Source organism: Ambystoma mexicanum, chromosome 13 (genome assembly GCF_040938575.1).
Source record: "Ambystoma mexicanum isolate Mex_15411 chromosome 13, UKY_AmexF1_1, whole genome shotgun sequence".
Classification (NCBI taxonomy): Eukaryota; Metazoa; Chordata; class Amphibia; order Caudata; family Ambystomatidae; genus Ambystoma; species Ambystoma mexicanum.
The window spans coordinates 347944616-347963597 of NC_090938.1; the positions used below are offsets into that span (position 1 = coordinate 347944616).

At 46.3% G+C, this 18982-nt stretch overlaps 1 protein-coding gene across 1 annotated transcript in view; it reads left to right on the forward strand.

Annotated features, from left to right (window-relative positions):
• The window catches only part of MMP14 (matrix metallopeptidase 14), a 102765-nt gene that overhangs the window by 41977 nt on the left and 41806 nt on the right, over positions 1 to 18982 (forward strand). The window contains exons 2-3 of the mRNA XM_069633860.1: positions 8617 to 8765; positions 14888 to 15010. Coding sequence (XP_069489961.1) covers positions 8617 to 8765; positions 14888 to 15010 — 272 coding nt within the window. The remainder of the gene's footprint in view (positions 1 to 8616; positions 8766 to 14887; positions 15011 to 18982) is intronic.

Genomic DNA, 18982 nt, shown 5'->3' on the forward strand with positions numbered 1-18982 from the left:
ATCTATTGCCTGGTTTTCAGTGGCCCTGGGTCGGCGTGGGTAACGTACTGGGATGGGCACCAGGCGAACAAGCAAACTGGGAAGATGCCATTTGCCAGTCACCTGGGCAGGGCTGCCCCAGTGGGTGTAGTGGGGTCGAGTAAGAGTGCTGTTTGGGTCATGCTAGCTTTCCGGTCATTGCAGCCACCAATTGGAGCTCCCTCCGAAAGTGAAAAATATTGACTCGCACACCATTTAGAAAAGCTGTCAAAACGCTATTGTTTGTATAACTGTACCACAGCATCTTTTTGCAAGGAACACCTATGTATTTGCATTTCTGTTCTAAGCTAGGCCTTCGCTCCCTGTAACCATGAGCCAAGCCTAATTGCTGTAACTAAGACATCCTCTTGCAACAGCGCTTCGATGCCCATGGGTTGTAGTGCGCTTTACAAATTCAAAAATAAAAATAAATAAAATGTGACACCCTCCCAGCAGCACCTATCTGGGATAGGGAGTGTGAGCTGTGGGAGAGTTGAGGGGGTGTTTTAAATTATTATTTTTTTAAAGAATGGAGAGATGGGGTCGTGGGGGAAGGGGCGGGTTGCTGTGGGGGGCTAGGATTATTGGCAAGAATGGCCTTCTGTGTGGTGGGGATCTCCACTCTGAAGTGGCAGTGGGATGCAAGTACTTCCCCTTTCCATTAGCTCGGAGTGCCGGGAATCTGATTCCCAAAGGACATTGGAGAGTCGATAACAAACCCGTGACCACTTTTTATGTTGTGTACATATGTCAGTTACAGCTTTCCTCTCGCCCTTTTTTTCAAGTTTCATGGGTTTCGTTTTTGCAACTGTGCGGATGCCCAGATCATGGTGAGGGTATGGAATGGCGATTGATTTGGGAATCAGACTTTACTTGCCTGCTGCTGTTTGTTAGGGGAATAATCCATTTAAATATACATGCCAAAAATAGATCATTGTATTTGAATCTAATGCCCACTTCTGGACCCAGGGCCTGTCCATCTGGGCCCTGCATTGCATCACCCCTACCGAAATGAGGAATTTAAACACCTCAGTATGAGTTTTATTTGAATTCCATATAATTTGTGGCCCAATATGCTGGCTCAATTAAGGACTTTCGAGAGGTCTGTTTTGAAATTCTTGGAATATCCCCAATGTGTTTTGGCACCGTTGGCTCCGATCACTCCATACTGGAGTATAGCAATGTGGTGCACTTGGACCTCACAGTGCGCTCCAGAGGGTCGGGTCCAAGGTATCCTTTTAAATAATTCAAGGTACTCCTTTGCTAGTGCAGCATGTCTCGCCCACCCTTGGCTTACTGTGGCTCTGATGCGACCCCTGTTCAAGGTCCTCGAGTGGTTTGCAAAGCAATCGAGGAACTGGTCCTCGCCTGCATCTGGGCTGGATTTCATGTTGTTGTTGCCAGGAGATCTCTACGATCTGCTAGCACTCTCCAGCTTGGATCTCCTTTCCAAAACGAGCTTAATATATAGTTTACAAATACATCAATTTCAGCCAAAGCCCATCTTTGCCACATTGAAGGGTACACTGCCTCCACCCAGCAGAGCCGATTACCTCCTCTCCCTTTATATTAGACCTTGATCTGTATTTTATGTCTGTATGTGTTTGCATTGTTATTTTGCGCCTAGACACACGTGTACAAGCGCTTTATAAATACCACATCATATTATTTGTTTAGGTTGTCAATCTGTGCTGCCCCGTCAGTTACCACTGTGATCACCCCCTCCTCTAACCCAAACATTGACCATTTTGTAAAGTCCCTAGAAAGAGCTCTTATTTTGCTCCTTAAATGCAGATATTTTTTAAAAAGCCAGCAGCTGTGTTGGGGGTACGCCATCTTGTTCGTGGGCGCTCCCAACTGGAACTTCCACTGAGCCGAACTCTCAACAGCCCAGAGGAAGGGATTTTGGGGCCATGCACCTGTACTGTTGGTAGAGTATGTGGGCCCATGAGGCAGCATTACTGACAATGTTCTTTGTGTTAGTAACAAGTCTGCAGTACTGGGAAGATGTGGGCTTGTTTGTGTGTGTGTCTCTGTCATCATTAAGGATGTAGTAGGAATATTGCTCTAATATGTGCAGGTGAGTCTGGGGCCCAATAGAATGCAGTAACAGTCAAGTCTGTGAGTTGGGGGACATATGAGGCTGCAGCACTGGCAAGCACGCCCACACAGCATTGGCCACTTGTGACCTTGGGTTCAGGCAGAACTCTGCTAGATGTCTGTGATGCCACATTAAGAGAATGTGGTACTCGTGAAAGCTCAGCTTGGTTTCGGGAAAAAACAATGAGAACTCTGAGAATGGGTCCATAGTGAGACTGGCAAATGTGGCAGTGTTTCAGGATGTGTTGAATCCACGAGTGATAGAAATGTGTGTAAGCAAAGAAATCCTTTGTATTACACCCGGAAGTCGTTTGATCAGAAACACTAGATTGCACAGCATGCAGCTTGTGGTGCTTAAGAACGCTCCAGTAGACTGCAATCTTAACCTGTGGTGCTTATGATGATGGTCATTTGAAGATGGCGTCACTAGACGACCACAGTTAGTTTGTCCGTTTGAGCTTTGGGGGAAGTTCAGTGTCCGTTGAGTTGAATGTGGTGAAGCTCGATAATCTGCCCATAAGCTTTGAGCGGGGTGGCTGGCTGCAAGAGTAAGATTCATTTGGAGCTAGTACAAGTGATAATTGGCACTGCGGGGTGGAGTTGGGCTTGTGATCGGAGGGGCCTCTTTTGGCATGCAGTGTATGACCACTGCGTTTAGTCTTCAAACCTGTCAATAACCATGCCTCCATACTTGGTGGCCTGGAAAGGACAAGTGGCAGACCCGAAGAAAACCAGCTTGGTGCCGCTAGAGGAAAATCAGTGGAATGTGTGAAATTAGAATCGTACAGGTGCCAAAGCTACTGAAGTGGGTCGAGCTGGCTGAGCACCAGCGGCGAGGATTTAGTCTACTCTGAAGGTTGTGGGTGGGCTCACATTGCAGAAGTTCAGTCTAGCAGCGAACAAAACTGACAGTGAATTTGAGGGCGAATAGCTTGGAGTTTGCTATTGAAGAGGAAAGTGAGGCTCCGAACACGCAGAGTGGAGAAGGAATGGTTTTAGGTGTTGCCTGGGATGTCGGTCTTTTTTTTTTTTTTTTTTTTTTTTGAAGCAGTGGGCCAGCATTTTGTAGCTGATGAGGAAAAGCTAGTCGGAGATCTGATATTGGCAGCGTGTGATCAGTATGTAGGGACTATTGATCTTTAGGGTGTATTAAGACCAAAGACTTGGCATTTTTCCCCTGGGAATTGGCGCACAAGTTCACTGAAATGAAGTACCTGCTGGCGCCCTGGGACACTTCCACTGGGAGCACCTTGGACTCTTGATGTAGTGGGATAGCCAGGGAAGAACTGGCCATGAGATTTAGAATGTGGCCAGTGTTCCGAGGAGTGTAAGATGGTCAGAGTATTAACCGGTGTAGACACGTAAAGAGGATCTGGATGAGCACTGGGACTATGGCTGCGGTTGGAGGATTGGGGAATAGTCCGAGTGAAGATTTCTCAAACTTCCCTTTGGAGTGAGTTAGGAGATGATTTGTAAATAAATATTTGTTTGAATATATTACATTTTAGCACGAGCTTGTAATACTAGGGAGCCCAACTCGAGACTGTTTGTAGGACTCAAGATGCCCTGGAACTGTGGAGCGGTTGTTTTGATGGTGGAGAGTGTTGGGGCCCTATGGATTCCGAACCTGGGAAGACTTGCCTTGATGCTAATGATCGTGGCCACCGTGAGTCTGTAGAGTTAAACGGCTTGCCTTGCTGTGAGGGAGTGTGTGCTTAACAAGTTTCAGTAAAGAACGAGCTCTGCTTGGTGTCCGTGAGTGTCTCACCCCTGCGATTGCAGCATTGAAAGATTTCTGCTTGGTGTCAGTGAGTGCTGGGGGACATCTTGGTAAAGTACTGGACATAAATTGGCTTGGTGACAGTGAGTGTGGCGTCCATGAGTCGGCTGTGTTGGTGTGTGTGTGTGACACACGAGTGTGCAGAATTGCAAGCTCAGCCTAGTGTGCAGCACTGCAGAGAACTCACGCATGTGAAGTAAATGTGCGGTCACGAATCTTGTAGTATGGAATGGTAATGAGGGAGAGTCATTAAACGCAGGGCTCATTTGGCTCTAGCAGCTGGAGAACTTCACCTGCTGTCTTGAGTGGAAAGGGAATTCCTCTGCCCCACTCCTAGAGAGGGCAGGCTGGCACATGCACATCATTGAAGCTAGCATTCGTGTGTAGGAAGCTTGAGTATGATTGAAGAAATGCACCGCCTCTGGGCGTTAAGATTATTAAACTGGTTTGGGATCAAGCAGAAGTCTGCACGCTGCCGCGGCAGAGAAAGTGGGCACAGGCAGAGCGGTGAGGGCATCGTGGAATCTGTGCACTGTGCTGGCCTAGTGGAAGTTGGGTGGGCTTTGCGGGTGAAGTGGTGCAATGCTGTGAAGAAGGTGCACTGCACGCTCTAGGGGGAGAGAGGTGCAATGCCATTTGGGATCCCTGGTCCTACTAACAATATGGCAATGCCCCGCCCCAAGAGCTCGACTACAATAATGGTTGCTTGTGTGGACCAATTTGGGACGGTTTCAAGACCTAGAATTTGAAACTGGTCGTTTTGACTGCAGTTACTGTCCTCATGGGCTTTAAGATGTAGCAATTGCCATAAGTGGTCTCAAGGGTGCGTGCCCGGGTACAATTAGTCGTGCAAAAAAGGCATGCATTCTTATTTGAGAATGCACTACTTTCTATTGATTCAGTTCAGCCCTGCATATCCCCTTTTCGCTGTTGCGCGCTGCTTAACTGCAAAACAACCCCACAGCTTAACCGCCTTCTGCCATAGAAAGTGCCTCGAGTGTGCGCTGACTTTGGAAGTGTTGTAATTCCCACCCAAACCCCATCGCCACTTCATGCTGTCAAATGCTCGAAACCCAAAAGTTCACCTATGCGGAAAAAAACATACACAGAAATGCTTTGAAGAAGCGTAGTTTGTCATCCTTTAATAATCATTCAATCTTGGTGGATTCTGTCATCCTTTAATAACCATTCAATCTTGGTGGGTTCTGTCATCCTTTAATAACCATTCAATCTTTGTGGATTCTGTCATCTTTATCATTCAATCTTGGTGGATTCTGTCATCCTTTAATAACCATTCAATCTTGGTGGATTCTGTCATCCTTATCATTCAATCTTGGTGGGTTCTGTCATCCTTGTCATTTAATCTTGGTGGATTCTGTCATCCTTTAATAACCATTCAATCTTGGTGGATTCTGTCATCCTTATCATTCAATCTTGATGGGTTCTGTCATCCTTATCATTCAATCTTGGTGGGTTCTGTCATCCTTGTCATTCAATCTTGGTAGATTCTGTCATCCTTTAATAACCATTCAATCTTGGTGGATTCTGTCATCCTTTAATAACCATTCAATCTTGGTGGATTCTGTCATCCTTGTCATTCAATCTTGGTAGATTCTGTCATCCTTTAATAACCATTTAATCTTGGTGGATTCTGTCATCCTTATCATTTAATCTTGGTGGATTCTGTCATCCTTTAATAACCATTCAATCTTGGTGGATTCTGTCATTCCTTATCATTCAATCTTGGTTGAGTGGCATATGGCTTCCTCTACCCCATTTCCTGGATCCAACATCCTGGGGATTTTGGGAACCCGTACCCCCTATTTATTTTGATATAACTTGCCCTAAGCGCCCCCTTACACACACCATCTCGTACCCGACAACTTCTGTGAAACAGTCAGTGCCCCCGTTTTAGGAAGAGGCATTGTGTGAAATCCTTTATCTGAGAACTTCCCGGCTAAAGGGTGAGTTCAGGCCCTGTTGCAACTGCAGGGAGACCCTGGCGTGAAGCGGCCAGATGGATACAAAATATAAATTAAAAAGAAAGAGCAGTGTGTAGTAGTGATATGGAATAGAATAACAGTTTGTGGAGAGGAAGGACTGGGCGGTGCGAAAAATGGACGGGCGCAAGAAGAGGAATGCATTAAAGTAATAGATGTACACACCCCCTTGGCCTGAGTAATGACCCCATCAAATGTCTTCGTTAGTGCACACCTGCACTGACGTTGTCGAAAAGAACTCCCCACCTGATAATGTTCACACTATTAAAGCTCCTTGAGGAGCTGCCATTGACCTTATGACCGGAAGATACCCCAAACCTTGCTGAAATGAAGGCCACTCTGCTATACCCTCCATCATGTGGCCTTGGCCATTCTGGTCGCGACATATTCGCAGCTTTTGATATCCCATGTCTATTTTATTGACTTTGCAACATTCTTCTGGTTGTCTGGTTACCCTTGTTGTGCACTGCCACGGAGTCTGATTAGTCACACATGCCCCCTCTCTCTGCTCTCAATGCTGTGTACCATCTTCTAGGACGAGGCTTGCCCTTTCACTACCTCCATGTTGTGTGTTCAGCCCTTGTACTGTTTGTTGTGAGCCTCTTGGTCAGGTATTGGAAGAGATGGCCTGGCCTCCTGAATGAGTTGGCCAAATAGTCCACGAAATTCAGTTGGGTGACTTTGGTACAAAGAGGTGTGAATGGCCCTATTCTACGCCCACAACTCCTTTACATGTTCCAAAATACGTGCAGGTTCGAATTTATAGGTTTGCACGTAATAAATACCTAAAATAAAGTTGTGGAGTAATATTTGCCTTTTTGCTGGTTTTAGTTTCATTCTTGGAGACCCCCAGCAAATAGGTGGACCGATTTGTTTTTCGGACTTTTTTTATTTACCATGGCAAGTGAAGTGCCTTTTCCATTGCACTTACATTGCAACTCCTTTTCTTGCATCAATACAAACAAGCCCTTAAGGCTGTCGGTGCAGAAGGGCCCCTGTCCTCCAATGATCCTTGTTGTGTGGGCCTCCCAATCCGTATAGCTGCGAGTGCAAGGGGTCCCATTTCCCCAATTTATTTTCCCTGGGTGGGTTTTACTCCCATGTAGTGTGTTCCTGGCAAGCTGGTGGCAGCGTTTGTTTAAGTTGTGATATATTATAGGTTCAGTACGGTGCCCCTTTTTGTTTTTATTGCAAAGTTGCCTTTTGCCCAGTGTAGTGGCCAGTGAAGTGGCTTCCTAGTCAGCTACGCCCTGCCTGCGAGTCACTGGCTTTGTTTGGCCATCTCCCTCCGGATTAGAGGTTGTGTTGACCTTATAAGGTCACCCCTCTTTGTGGGCCCTATCCAGAGTCCGGGCAGACCCCAGTGTGCTTGGAGCTGCTTTAGGCTGAGTAGAGGGGTGCAGATACTTACATCCAGACCTGTAATGTCCTATATAAAACTGAGCTGGTTATCCAGGAGTGAGTTGCAATTCTCGGCTTGAATAGTCTCCTGATATTTGGGTTGCGGTAGCTCTAGTCCAGCTTGGTGTATATCACACAAGGTTTCAGACCCATTTGACAGTCAACCACTGGCGCTCCTTTCCAAGGCAGCGATGGAGTACTCCTCTTTGGCACTCCAAGTTTCTAGGTTACTGGAGCCATATTCTGGTAGAAGTGGGAGATTTTCTACAGTGTGTGCAGAGGTGGGGGTTTGTAATATTTACCTGCGTGATGACTCTCTGACCATAGAACATGCCCAGGTTTCTAGATTTGCTTCTGGTGTTTGATACAGACTCACTGGATTGGCCCAGAGAGACTCTTGGAATCCGATTTACAAATGGTAGGTCGGTATTTAAGCCATGCAGGCATTGGCTTCTGTCACGCATCACGCTTTTTAGATGGCGGGAGTAACTGGTTAGAAATCGTCACTACCCCTAAATAATCGGATGGTGACTTCAAAGACCACCCCTGACTTGAAATGGTGGGGCGAAGGCTGCTACAATCGTGGCCAGAAGTCTCCCGCTGCCAGAGCAGAGCGACAAAGAAATCTCAGAACCTCAGGGGAACCCCACGTGATATGGTGGCTCCTTTAGATGGAAAGTGGCTGAGCTTTACTTGATGCAGCCTATCCGATAGACGGCATTCAACCAATTAAAGTGCCACCCCTCTCCCCATCCCACTTCCATGGTATTGGTATCAGAGAGGCCGTGTCCTAGTATCTTTGTCAATGGCGTGTGATGCTATGGATAACGGCCTGAAGCGAGTGAGTGCTGCAGGGGGCCATAGACCAAGTTGCTGGGGAGTCCATCCCTTCCGTCCAGGTGTGGAACGGACCCACTCTATTCCTATGGTGCTTCGGAGCCATGATTGGCCGTCATGTGGTAAGTGGAAAATTGCCTTTGCTATATTTTGCGTTAGCTAGACAAAAAGTATCTCACATAAAAACTAAAAAAACTAAAATGACAACCATGCCATGATGCTCTCTTAAATAGAAAAACGAATGTCCTTTTTTTTTTAAGATTACGACCTATCCCCGTCCCCTAAGGAATGTGTGGTCCTGGAAGCAAGCACCCTAAAATGTTGACCCAACAAGTATAGCCGGAGTGGGATGGGATTTTGATGTATTAATGGTGTTTATTCTGGTGCTCACTCTCTTCATCCTATCCTTCGTCATACCGCCCTTAAATGCTCACGCCTCTTATCTTTCCCAATGCTCACATGTGGTGTCTCTTCTTCCAGGCTTGGCTGCAGCAGTATGGATACCTTCCTCCAGGAGACCTGCGCACCCACGCGCAGCGCTCGCCCAAGTCTGTGACGGCGGCCATCGCATCCATGCAACGCTTCTATGGTCTAAAGGTGACTGGCTCGGTGGACCTGGAGACCACTATGTAAGTGCATCCTCCGTTCCATGTCTTGGTCCTCTGGTCTTCTTTTTTTCTCCTCTGCGCCTGTCTTTTGATATACCACCACCCACTATTTCCCTCCACCCACCCATTCTGTTCACCACATCCTAATTTAGCTTAACTGCTTTTCTCCTTCTGCCCCTCATCGTCCAACAATTCACTTCCATTCTGCTCTTCTTAAAATCTGTACCCTTGCACGCAGTTTCTATAATTTGGTGCAAGACTTCTCAAATGGGGTGCGGTTGTTGAGTTCCGCACTGCTGAAGTGCCCCCTGGCACCCACCAAGTAAACATTTTGGGGGGCGATCCTGGGGGGTGGTTAAATCTGTTCTCGTAAATTGAATGAACATTCAACGTTTGCCTTGTCTCCCCCACTCTTCTTCTGCACTTATCAGATATACCCTATCTGACTAATCTTGCACTTGCCACTTGCTGTCTGCACTACCACCTTTTCATTGCCTGCATTTTATTTATTTAACTTATTCTTTATTCTGTTCTGCTCTATCCTCTGTTCTGCACTTTCCACTTCTTCCCCTTCCATGCACTTCCCCCTTTTCCCTTCTCCATGCACTTGCGCGTTCTTAATGTCACTGGGCCTAGTAATATCGTTGTTTTTATTTTTTGTTCTTCCTTGTTCCCCTCCCTTTACCTCTGAAACACTTGTATATGAGCACGATATAAATAAAATATCATATCTTCTGTGAGAATTTGCACCAAATGCTGGAGTTCTGCTGTGTTCATATGCACTCTTTGGAGTTAAACTGTGAGAGTGGAACCGCTAGTGACGGGCAGACTTCGCCATTGATAGGGTTCTGTTCTGTCCATTTTGGCGATTCTGCCTGAACCCGTCCCTTCATAACACCTATAAAAACTTGCTTTGTCCTGATGGATGCTTCTTGAGCACTGCCGATTGATGCTGGTGCAGTTACCCTGCCTAGCAGGGGTCTCCTATCCAACAAGTTAAGACCTGAAAACATGGGTCCTTTTCAGCAGAAGAGGACCATGAATTCTTTGGGATATTAAATCGGGGCTTATTCTCAATCAAGAGACGTTTCCTATACCTATCAACTCGCTCTCATTTGGCAATTCATGTCGGACACCATAGCCATCCATAGAATTTAATGGCCTCCACTCCAAACCAATCTGGTTTCACCCTCATTTGAGTGTCTTTCTTGTCCCTGGATCTTTTAGGCATTTGGGGCTCAGGCTAACAAATGCAATCCAGATTCTCAAATGAGGCCGGTGCAGCTGTGCGGTTACTCAATCTTTCATTTCCTCTTTAAAACCCTCTCCCTGCCTTTCCACCTTAAGGTAAAGGGCTTAAAGGCCCTGGAGCACATCCTGTTAGCATTAGAGCGCAGCCCGGTATTGCCAAAGTACTATTGTGCAGAACTACTGTCTATTAGTTGCAATCTTAAACGTTGGTGCACCTTGGAAGCTTCTCAGCTTTCCTGTTTGAATGCCACCACTTTTATCCAGTGACAAGACCTTTATCGTACAAGACCTTTATCGTACTAGCAGCGCATGCCTTATTCATAATGGGAGCATCACCCTCCTCTGGTCATCTGCCTTGTCCAGGGCTTATGCTTATTCAGGGCTAGCAACAGCGACGTGTATCTAGTAAGAGGAAAGGAAGGTTTTAAGTCCCAATTCTAAACCCTCTGCTCCATCAGTTGTCCAGGAATCTGGCCCAGCTTTGTGAAGAAGCTGCCTTCTGGTTTGCCTAGTAAAAACCTTGCTGTCACTGGATCCTGGTCATTTTCAACTACCGGGTGCTTGACCTTGCAATATTTCGACCTTCACCATCCTCTGAGCTTCCTGCATCATCTCCTCTTCTACACTCTTCAAGGACTCTGCGGAGATCCTTGTGTAATTTCAAAAGCCTCTGGGGCTTGATAATAAGATGCGGTTCCACCAAATGCTGACATTCTCTGTACTCAAATCGACCACAGGGACAGCCAGGATGGAGGACTGCAAGCCCTGCGGCCTGCCATTGACCTCAAGCAGGGTTGTCCACCTCCAGGCCTCGAGGGCCAGATTCATGCTGGGTTTCCAGGATACCCCTCATTCGAATCTAAGTGCTCTGGCCGCGGCCGGAACGTTCGCATGAGAAAGGTGCAAACTACCAAAAGTTTGCACCTTTCTCATGCGAGCACACATACATACTCACACCCACACACAACACACCCATAACGCACCCCACACCCTCAGCACACCCCCAACATAACCATACCCTACTAACTTTCTTCTTCACGCTGGTTTCCTGCGGCGCCACCTCCGTTCACTTCCGTGATCGGGAACTGGTGCCGCAGGGTCCTTTTCTTTTGTCTTTTTTTTTTTATGGGGGCTGCAGGGGTTTCCCTCGCTCACTATACTGTAAAGTATATAGTGAGCAGAGTGTTGCGGGGGACACCCACGCAGCCTGTTTTATTTTGAATTTTTTTTTTTTTCGTGTGTGCTGCGTGGGTGTCCCCCCGCAACACCCCACTCACTATACCACACACCCCCGGAGCCCCCGCAGTCTTTTTTTTTAATACTTACCTATAATGCTACCACCAAAGGTTTGAACTTTTGGTGGTTCGAACCTTTGGTGGTAGCATTTTTCAGACTTTTAGTCCATGCAAACTTTTGGATGCGGTCCGTTCGACCGCATCCTGAGATACATTGGCATACAGTGATGTATGCACATTTCGTCATAATTATTAATGGGGCTTATCCTTAAAACCCATCAGGATTCCGGCCCTCAAGGTTCAGAGTTGGACAACCGTGACCTAAATTTACAAGGGACCATGTTGAACTCCAGCTGGACTTGCCATGCTAGTCCCAAGAGATCATTCAGGAAGTTTACATTTGAGCCCTAACATCTGTGCTCTCAATCCCGCTTCATTGTTTCCCTGGGGTGGTTGCATTGTGCTTCCACATTGTCTCACAAGCCACACTTCAACAGGAGGCAAATGCTGACGCAGCAGTCCGTCTCCAAAACAATGGTCCGGCTCCAGTGAGCTGCAGCTATCTACATCTTTTATACTCCACATCCTTCACTGCACCCCTTTTCAATGATCACTCTTTTTAGGCTTTACTTTCAGAGGGAGCATTGGGTGCCGCCTGAACACTCCAGACGAGGTGCCAATCCACATGCTGGAGAAGTAGCCCTTCTATTTCCTTATGAAATGTTTCCCGCTGCTGTTCCATGGCATTCCCCAAGTCATAAATGTTTTCTAGCTTATTTTTGAAGTTTTAGTTCACCCGATAAAGTTGATCTCGTTGACGGCTATAGTAGCATGCATCATGTTGGCATCTGGCGACATTCAATCTCTTGTCTTTGATGTTTTTGTCATTTAATCATTTCCTGCCTTTGCAGTGACCCGCAAAATGGAGCTGAAATTATTTCACTGCTACGACAATACAGTCCTTTGATAGTCGGAGCACAAATTTGTCAGATGCGTTTCTCAAACCTTCTTTTCCAATGCGTAATCTTCCCTGGAACTTAATCTGTTATGTCAGGGTGCCAGTCAGACGTATGTCTCTCGCTTTCAGCCCCTAGCATGGGACTCCTTTGGGGGGGCTAACTTCCCGGCACGGGAAGTCAGTGTCCAGTGTTCTGTCCCTGAATCCTGTGGACGAGGGGGAAAATCCATGCCTCAAAGATGTCTCCATTTTGTTATTTGCCTGGATTGTGCTGGCAACTGGCCAATAGACATGTAAACCAAGGCATTGGCTCAAATGTCTAACAATTGCTTTATGGGATTGTTTCTTATTAAGCGGCTTTGGCAAATTAAGAATATTAGCACGTTTTTATACCACAATTCATGCCAGACTCCTCCTGCACTGTAACCAGGGCTCATATACCCTAGATTAATGGCACTCACTCATTTAATCTCACTGGCAATGATGAAAGATCTGCTGGGGCTCTAACCTTATGAGTGCAGGATTAGCAGAGAACTCCGATACGAGCTCAGAGTTAAAACTCCACCCTGCCCGCCGTGAGGAACTCGCATTTCGATTTGTCTCTGAAAATTATTCTGCTCTGCCCACCATTGCCCGTGTAGAAATGCAGGGTGTCCTGCAAACTTGTGCTTTAATCATAGATGACCGTGTAGAAATGCAGGGTGTCCTGCAAACTTGTGCTTTAATCATAGATGACCGTGTAGAAATGCAGGGTGTCCTGCAAACGTGTGCTTTAATCATAGATGACTGGCTGCTTCCTCCTGGCATTCGGCTCCATGAACTTCAGACTGATTTCAGAACCCTACTTTCTTGCTAAACATTTCAGAGATGAAGTCAATGTTTCCTCCATCTCCAAGGTCCTATTTGATTCGTCACAATCTCCCTTTCCATGTCCTCTTTCCAAACTCTGTGTTTTCGAGACAAGGAACATTGCTGAAGGCTTGATTGTATCAAGGACTGAAGCTGGGCTCTTTTGGAAGTTGGAGCAATTTGATCAAGTGTTCTAGCTACAAGTTCAGGCTTAAGTAGCAAACCAGGAACTAAGAAGGGCACAACTTCTGCCCATTTATTATGATGCCCCCCACCCAGTGGTTACTGCATGAAGTACAGAGCGAAGAATTTGGAAGGAAGAAGTGGACCCAGAAACAAAGGATCTCTGGCCTCCATGCCTAACCTCGGACCCCATCCATCTTCATAAAAATGGGGAGCCGGGATCTTGCCGTCCCATCTCCACCTTTCCTGCTCATAACCTCACTAAATAAGTGGTTTTTGGGAAGTGGGTATCTCCCACTCAGAACACCAGTACTCCTCCCAAATCTGACACTGCACCCATCAAAACCCCCCACGCATGCTACTTCACAAAAGTCCGCAATTGTTATCCGCATGCATGCTGGCCTTGACTTTGAAGCTTTCTCAAAGGCAAGCTTTGCTAAAGGAGACTTAGCAGCAATTACTTCTTGTCCTTGACCTTGTAGGAGCGAATGGCACATAGACTTGTCTCAAAAGAATCCATGTCCTCTCTAATGGTCTGCCGTACTTACTAGATGTCGTTCTATCTGCCACCATGGACTCTAAGGAGCCCAAGGATCATAGATGCATCATAAGCCCGAATCCAGTCAGTCCGCATGTGAAAACAAGAGTTTTTGCTTCCTAATGTAGCTGATTTCACCACAACTCTGTGGGTGGCTGTCCCAACAATCTTTACTTCATCTTGAGAGCCAGTGGAGTAACTTTGCTGAAAATGTTGGGGGGGACATGACATCTGAAGAAAAGGTGCCCCAGCCAAATGAATGGGGACAAAATAGTGTGCCGTCAAAGTTAGGGCGGGGGACAAAAACCCCTGCCCCCCCCCCCCTAAAATCACACCCATGTTTAGAGCTCAACCAAAGGACTTCAAATCCAGAAAACCCTTCTTTCAAGAAAGATGCCTCTTGTCAAGCAGTTTTTGCTTCAAAATTGATCCAGCACTCCCACTGCATCATCGTGGCTTGGCAACTGGGAATGCACCTGTGCCATTCTGTAAATGGCTGTTCCCTGCCTCTGTGGCCCCCTTGTCCCCCGTGTGCAAATATAATCGGCATTGCTTTATTGTAGCACAATGGAACATTCTAGTATAAAAAGTTCAATAAAAATACCTGGCAATCTAGTATTTCTGAACTGAAGTAGTCCATAATCTTGTGCAGACACAAAAATAAAGGTTACTTGATAGATTTTCTCACACAGTACCTTCACCTTAAACAATCTTAACTGCTCCTTTCCTGTTACTTCCTCTTACATTTTCACGTAACCCATCAGCTCCCCCTTAGTATTTTGCCTGCCTCCTCTCTTCTCTTTCTGTACTCCTACATTGCTTGCTTTTGTGATGTCCAAGTGGTCCCTTTCTCCTCCACTCTAGGGGTCTTCTATCATCCCTCCATCTCCGCTGCGCCCCTTCTCCTACAGAGTTCTCATTTTGTGTCCATTATTGCTCTGTTAATTTTCTCTCTTGCCTTTCTTTCACTCTATTTTGTCCCATCATAACCCTAGCTGTGGTGTTACTTTGTCGTATATACTTATTTGAATAAGCGAGATCTGCCGCAGTAAGCCTGATCGTCGAACGTAATCTAAAATGTTGATGTGATGGTTTTTATACTTTTTATTCTCTACTTCTTTTTCGGTAGGGCCATGAAGAAACCCCGCTGTGGTGTGCCCGATAAGTTTGGTTCAGAGATCAAAGCCAACGTCCGACGAAAACGCTATGCCATTCAGGGGTTGAAATGGCACCAGATGGACCTCACATTCTGGTAAGTGCTGCCATCCATTGTGAAACCATGTTATCTGTTAAAATGGATTTCTAGAATCTGGCCTGATGGACATATTTTAGGAGGCCTCACTAGTTCTAGTGATCAGGGGAACTCTGAGAGGATAGCCAAGCCCAATCAAAGTAAGCGTGGAGGGTGGTCAAGGCTTAGTCTCGGGGGAAAGTGAGTGGGGTCAGAGGTCCACAATGAGTCCACACAGTGAAGCACACAATAATTAAATTTACATAAAAAGACTCTATTATAGGCCCAAAAACACGTATATACAGTCTGCTTTAGGTTTGCATACAATAACTTGGACAACTAAAAGAAGGTAAGTAGTGATGGTGAAGAATTAAACCAGTTCACAAGAATGATGACTTAACTTTATATGTCCAATCCCTATGATGTTATGGGCCCTTGTGCCCAAAAGTCACAACGCTTCTTCTTAGGAGAGGGGACTGGTGTAGGAAGAGTTTTTGTGGTGGTGATATGTTCCTAAGATATTCAACAACGTTACAAGCCAGTAAAATTATTATATTCCTATCTTTTAGATACAAGCTTTTAGATCCAACGATCAAAATGTGATGGAATGGAATTACAAAAGTTATTCTAAGGAGAACAGGGGACGGTGAATACATTATAATTACTTACCCCACTGGCTCCAATTTTCGCAGATGATTAGATGGGTGCAATGTGGGTGGCCTTAGGCAGGTTTTCCGACTGTTCCAGTGCAGGATGTCTACAGGTTGCTGGTCCGATGATTGCTAGTGCAAGGTGCAACCCCTAACAAAGGTAAGCCTGATTCACTGATGCAGGACACAGACAAGCGACTTCCACTGATGGTCACCACACAGCGATGATGGCGGGCATCTCTACAGTCGCAATCAAAGACCTTCCAGAGCAGGATCTCTTGAAGCTGGGATGCTGCAACTTGGCAGGAGAGTGACTTGTGGTAGGAGTTGGCGACCACCGAAGGTTGCGGTGATTAAAAGCGACAAACCGAGGTAGCCCACAGGGGAGCTGGTCAGTCCACTGGGTGGTCCAGGGACACTTCCGAAGACTCAGGACGGCTGAATCCTCGAGAATGTGTCGAGACTGGTTGGTCCCACTATTCCAAGGGTTGAAGCACTGCTCAGGGCCTTTGCAGATCAAGTAGTCCAGCACTGCTGCAGTGGGCCAATCACGGTAACGGATGGTATGCCTCTACTGGAGTTGTCTACAGATCTTGAGTTGTCTGCTTGTCTTCACAGGATAATTAACTCCAACGATATGAAGAAATGGCTGCAGGAGTCTTCTTATTCTAAATCCTGTCTGGAAGCAAGTCCAAGCCCACCAATGGTAAGGATCTGTATCATTCAGACATTCCGACAGTCAGAAAGCAGTGGTCCAATCGAGGACCAATGTGGGTTTCACTCCTGCCACACATCCAGACTCTCTGGTACCACAGATGTGGAGTGGGAACACAGTCCCACCCTTTTCCTGAGCCACACCCACACAAACGCATCACTAGCTTGTGAAAGCAGCAGCTTTCCCAGGAAAGTGCATGACCTTATGTTAGGGAGAGCTATCATAAATGGCTGATTTCCCTTACCTAATGAGTCCCTCTGCAGCTTTGCTGGATTTCTAGGATTTTTTTTTCACCTGGTAAGAGTGTGAGCCTTTTTCCCACTCTTACATGTGTTTTGCTGTGTGTGTTTTTACCATATGTGTGATCCTGGGCTCTGGAGCCACACCTACTCCATGAGCATCATTTTTGTGTGTGTTACAGAGTACCTTCAGTGCAGTGACACAGGGTTGTCTTTTAGACTTCCCACTGACTCCATTTTTCTGGGACTGACTACGATCTCCCAGAAACATGTAAAGTTGCCATTAACTTTATGTAGTCTCTCTTAAACTACAGACCCAGTAGACCCCATCTTACATGGAGTATTGGAAAGGGTTAATTCCTATCCCTTTTTGTCTGTGGCTCTTGGAGCACTGTTTTGCTCCATTTACATCAAGACTTGGCTGGTGGCAGTGGTAACTACCCTAACTTTCCTACCGCGGTTATCTTATATAATCATGGTATTGTTTTAGGCTATTATATTAGCCTCGAACATAAACCCGCTTGACCAAATACATTTGATTTTGGCTCCAGCTGGGTTTATTCAGCATTTCTTTTTGTTAGTCTTTCTTGTGTTCTTCTCTGCGCACCAAACCAGGGTTGATTCCTTTGTTTGCCGTCTTTTTGCGGGCTTCTGCACAGAAGCCCTCCTTAAGGCGCCTGAAAGTCTGGGTAGGCAGGATGTGAGGGAGGGGTCTTCGGACCCCTGCCATGGGTTCCCTAGGTAACCCAAGTCGCACTCTTGTTCGATTGGCTCAGGGGACTGTCCTTGCCAGGACAGCCACCCTGCTGTGCGATTGATGGCCAGGCTGTCTGAATGGGGAGAACTGCATAAAAAGCAGGTCTCTGGGACTGGAAACGCAGAGTCGCCACTGGAACAAAAGATCCATCGAGGAGCTGATGGAAGAGGACCCCTTCAATGACTGAACCACCCGGTGAAGCCCTGCTGCAGGTCTGAATCTTCAGAATCCGACGACAGAGAAGATCCTCCAGGAAACTTCTTCCCCTGAGCTGGTGGGACCAACCAGTTCACCCAAACTGCAATCCAGGACCCCTCCTCTGGTCGAATTCACTGTACAGAGCTACAGTGGGCCAGATAGCCAGGAAGGTCAGACCCTGCTTGGGTTTTAATGAGCGCACCTTTTATTTGTTGCTTTGCTCTGCTGCTGGTTTCTTCCCTGGGTAGTGCAGGACCCTCCAGTCTTCCTATTTCGGGTCAGTCTGACAGCCGCTTCAGGAACCGTGAGCCTGCAGGAACTACCAGGAACATCCGCCTCAGCTACAGCTTCCTCTCAGTTTTAAGGTATTGTGCAAACCCGGTTGCTCGTTTTGATCAGCCGCGGGGAAAGTGTGTGAAATCTTTCTCCAATCAAGGGCTTGTCCTTCTCTTCTCTTTGAAGTAACTTTTTTACCAACCAACCTCGTCTGAAATCCGTGGCACGAACTTTACCGCGAACTACCCTGAACTGTGTGATCTTGAGCAAAAGACTTTTGTCCTATTGACTTTGGCCCTAAGCCTTTTCTACCTATTCTCTCACTGTAGTTCCTCTTGCTCTATTGCCCTGAGTACTTACCTGTTAGTGTGGTTCATTTTTTATTAACTTTGTCTTTCCTCTCTTTTTAAATTGCTGGAGTGCCATTTTGCTCCCACTTCATTTTGTGAGCTTAACTTGTCTGGAATTTAAGGGAAGTGGTTTGGTGTATTAAGAGTGTGATTTTTAAGTTGCTTATAATGGTGTAATGTTATATAACTGAAGAGTGAAATAAATGTATATTCTTTTACTTGAAAACCTTTAGTCAGTGTTTGCCTGAATCATAGTAATTGCTGTCCTTTGTGTAACTATTTGATACTGCTCACTTACACTTGAGATAAGTCTGGCTGCTCAGCCATCGCTACCACTTTACTGTGTAGTACAGGCTTCTACCAATGGTGAATTTGTACTGTCACTTGTAGTCTTAATTGTGTGTGGTGTTCCCAAAGGGAACTGCATATAATTCTGCCTAACACCTTATATAGGATTTCCTGACCTTAGGAGGCAGGAAGATGGCCAAACAACAATATGGCCAAAGAACAAGTGAAAAATCTGAGTGACCCCCCCCCTTCCCCCGCCCTCCCTTTAGGGGACAAGAACTCCCGTTCCTGTGAGAAACTCATTCAAGTGGTGCATACAATGGCTTACATCCCTTACATGGCGTGTTCTGCAATACCAAACTATGTAAAATACCAAGACTGGGACGAAGAAACTACAATACCAGAGAGACCAATATGTGGATAAATGTGCACCCAGAGAGAGACAAACGAGGAGAGGGCGAGAACCCATATGTCGGCTGAGGAAGGCCCCAAGCTGTGCCAACCTTGATGGAGAAGGAGA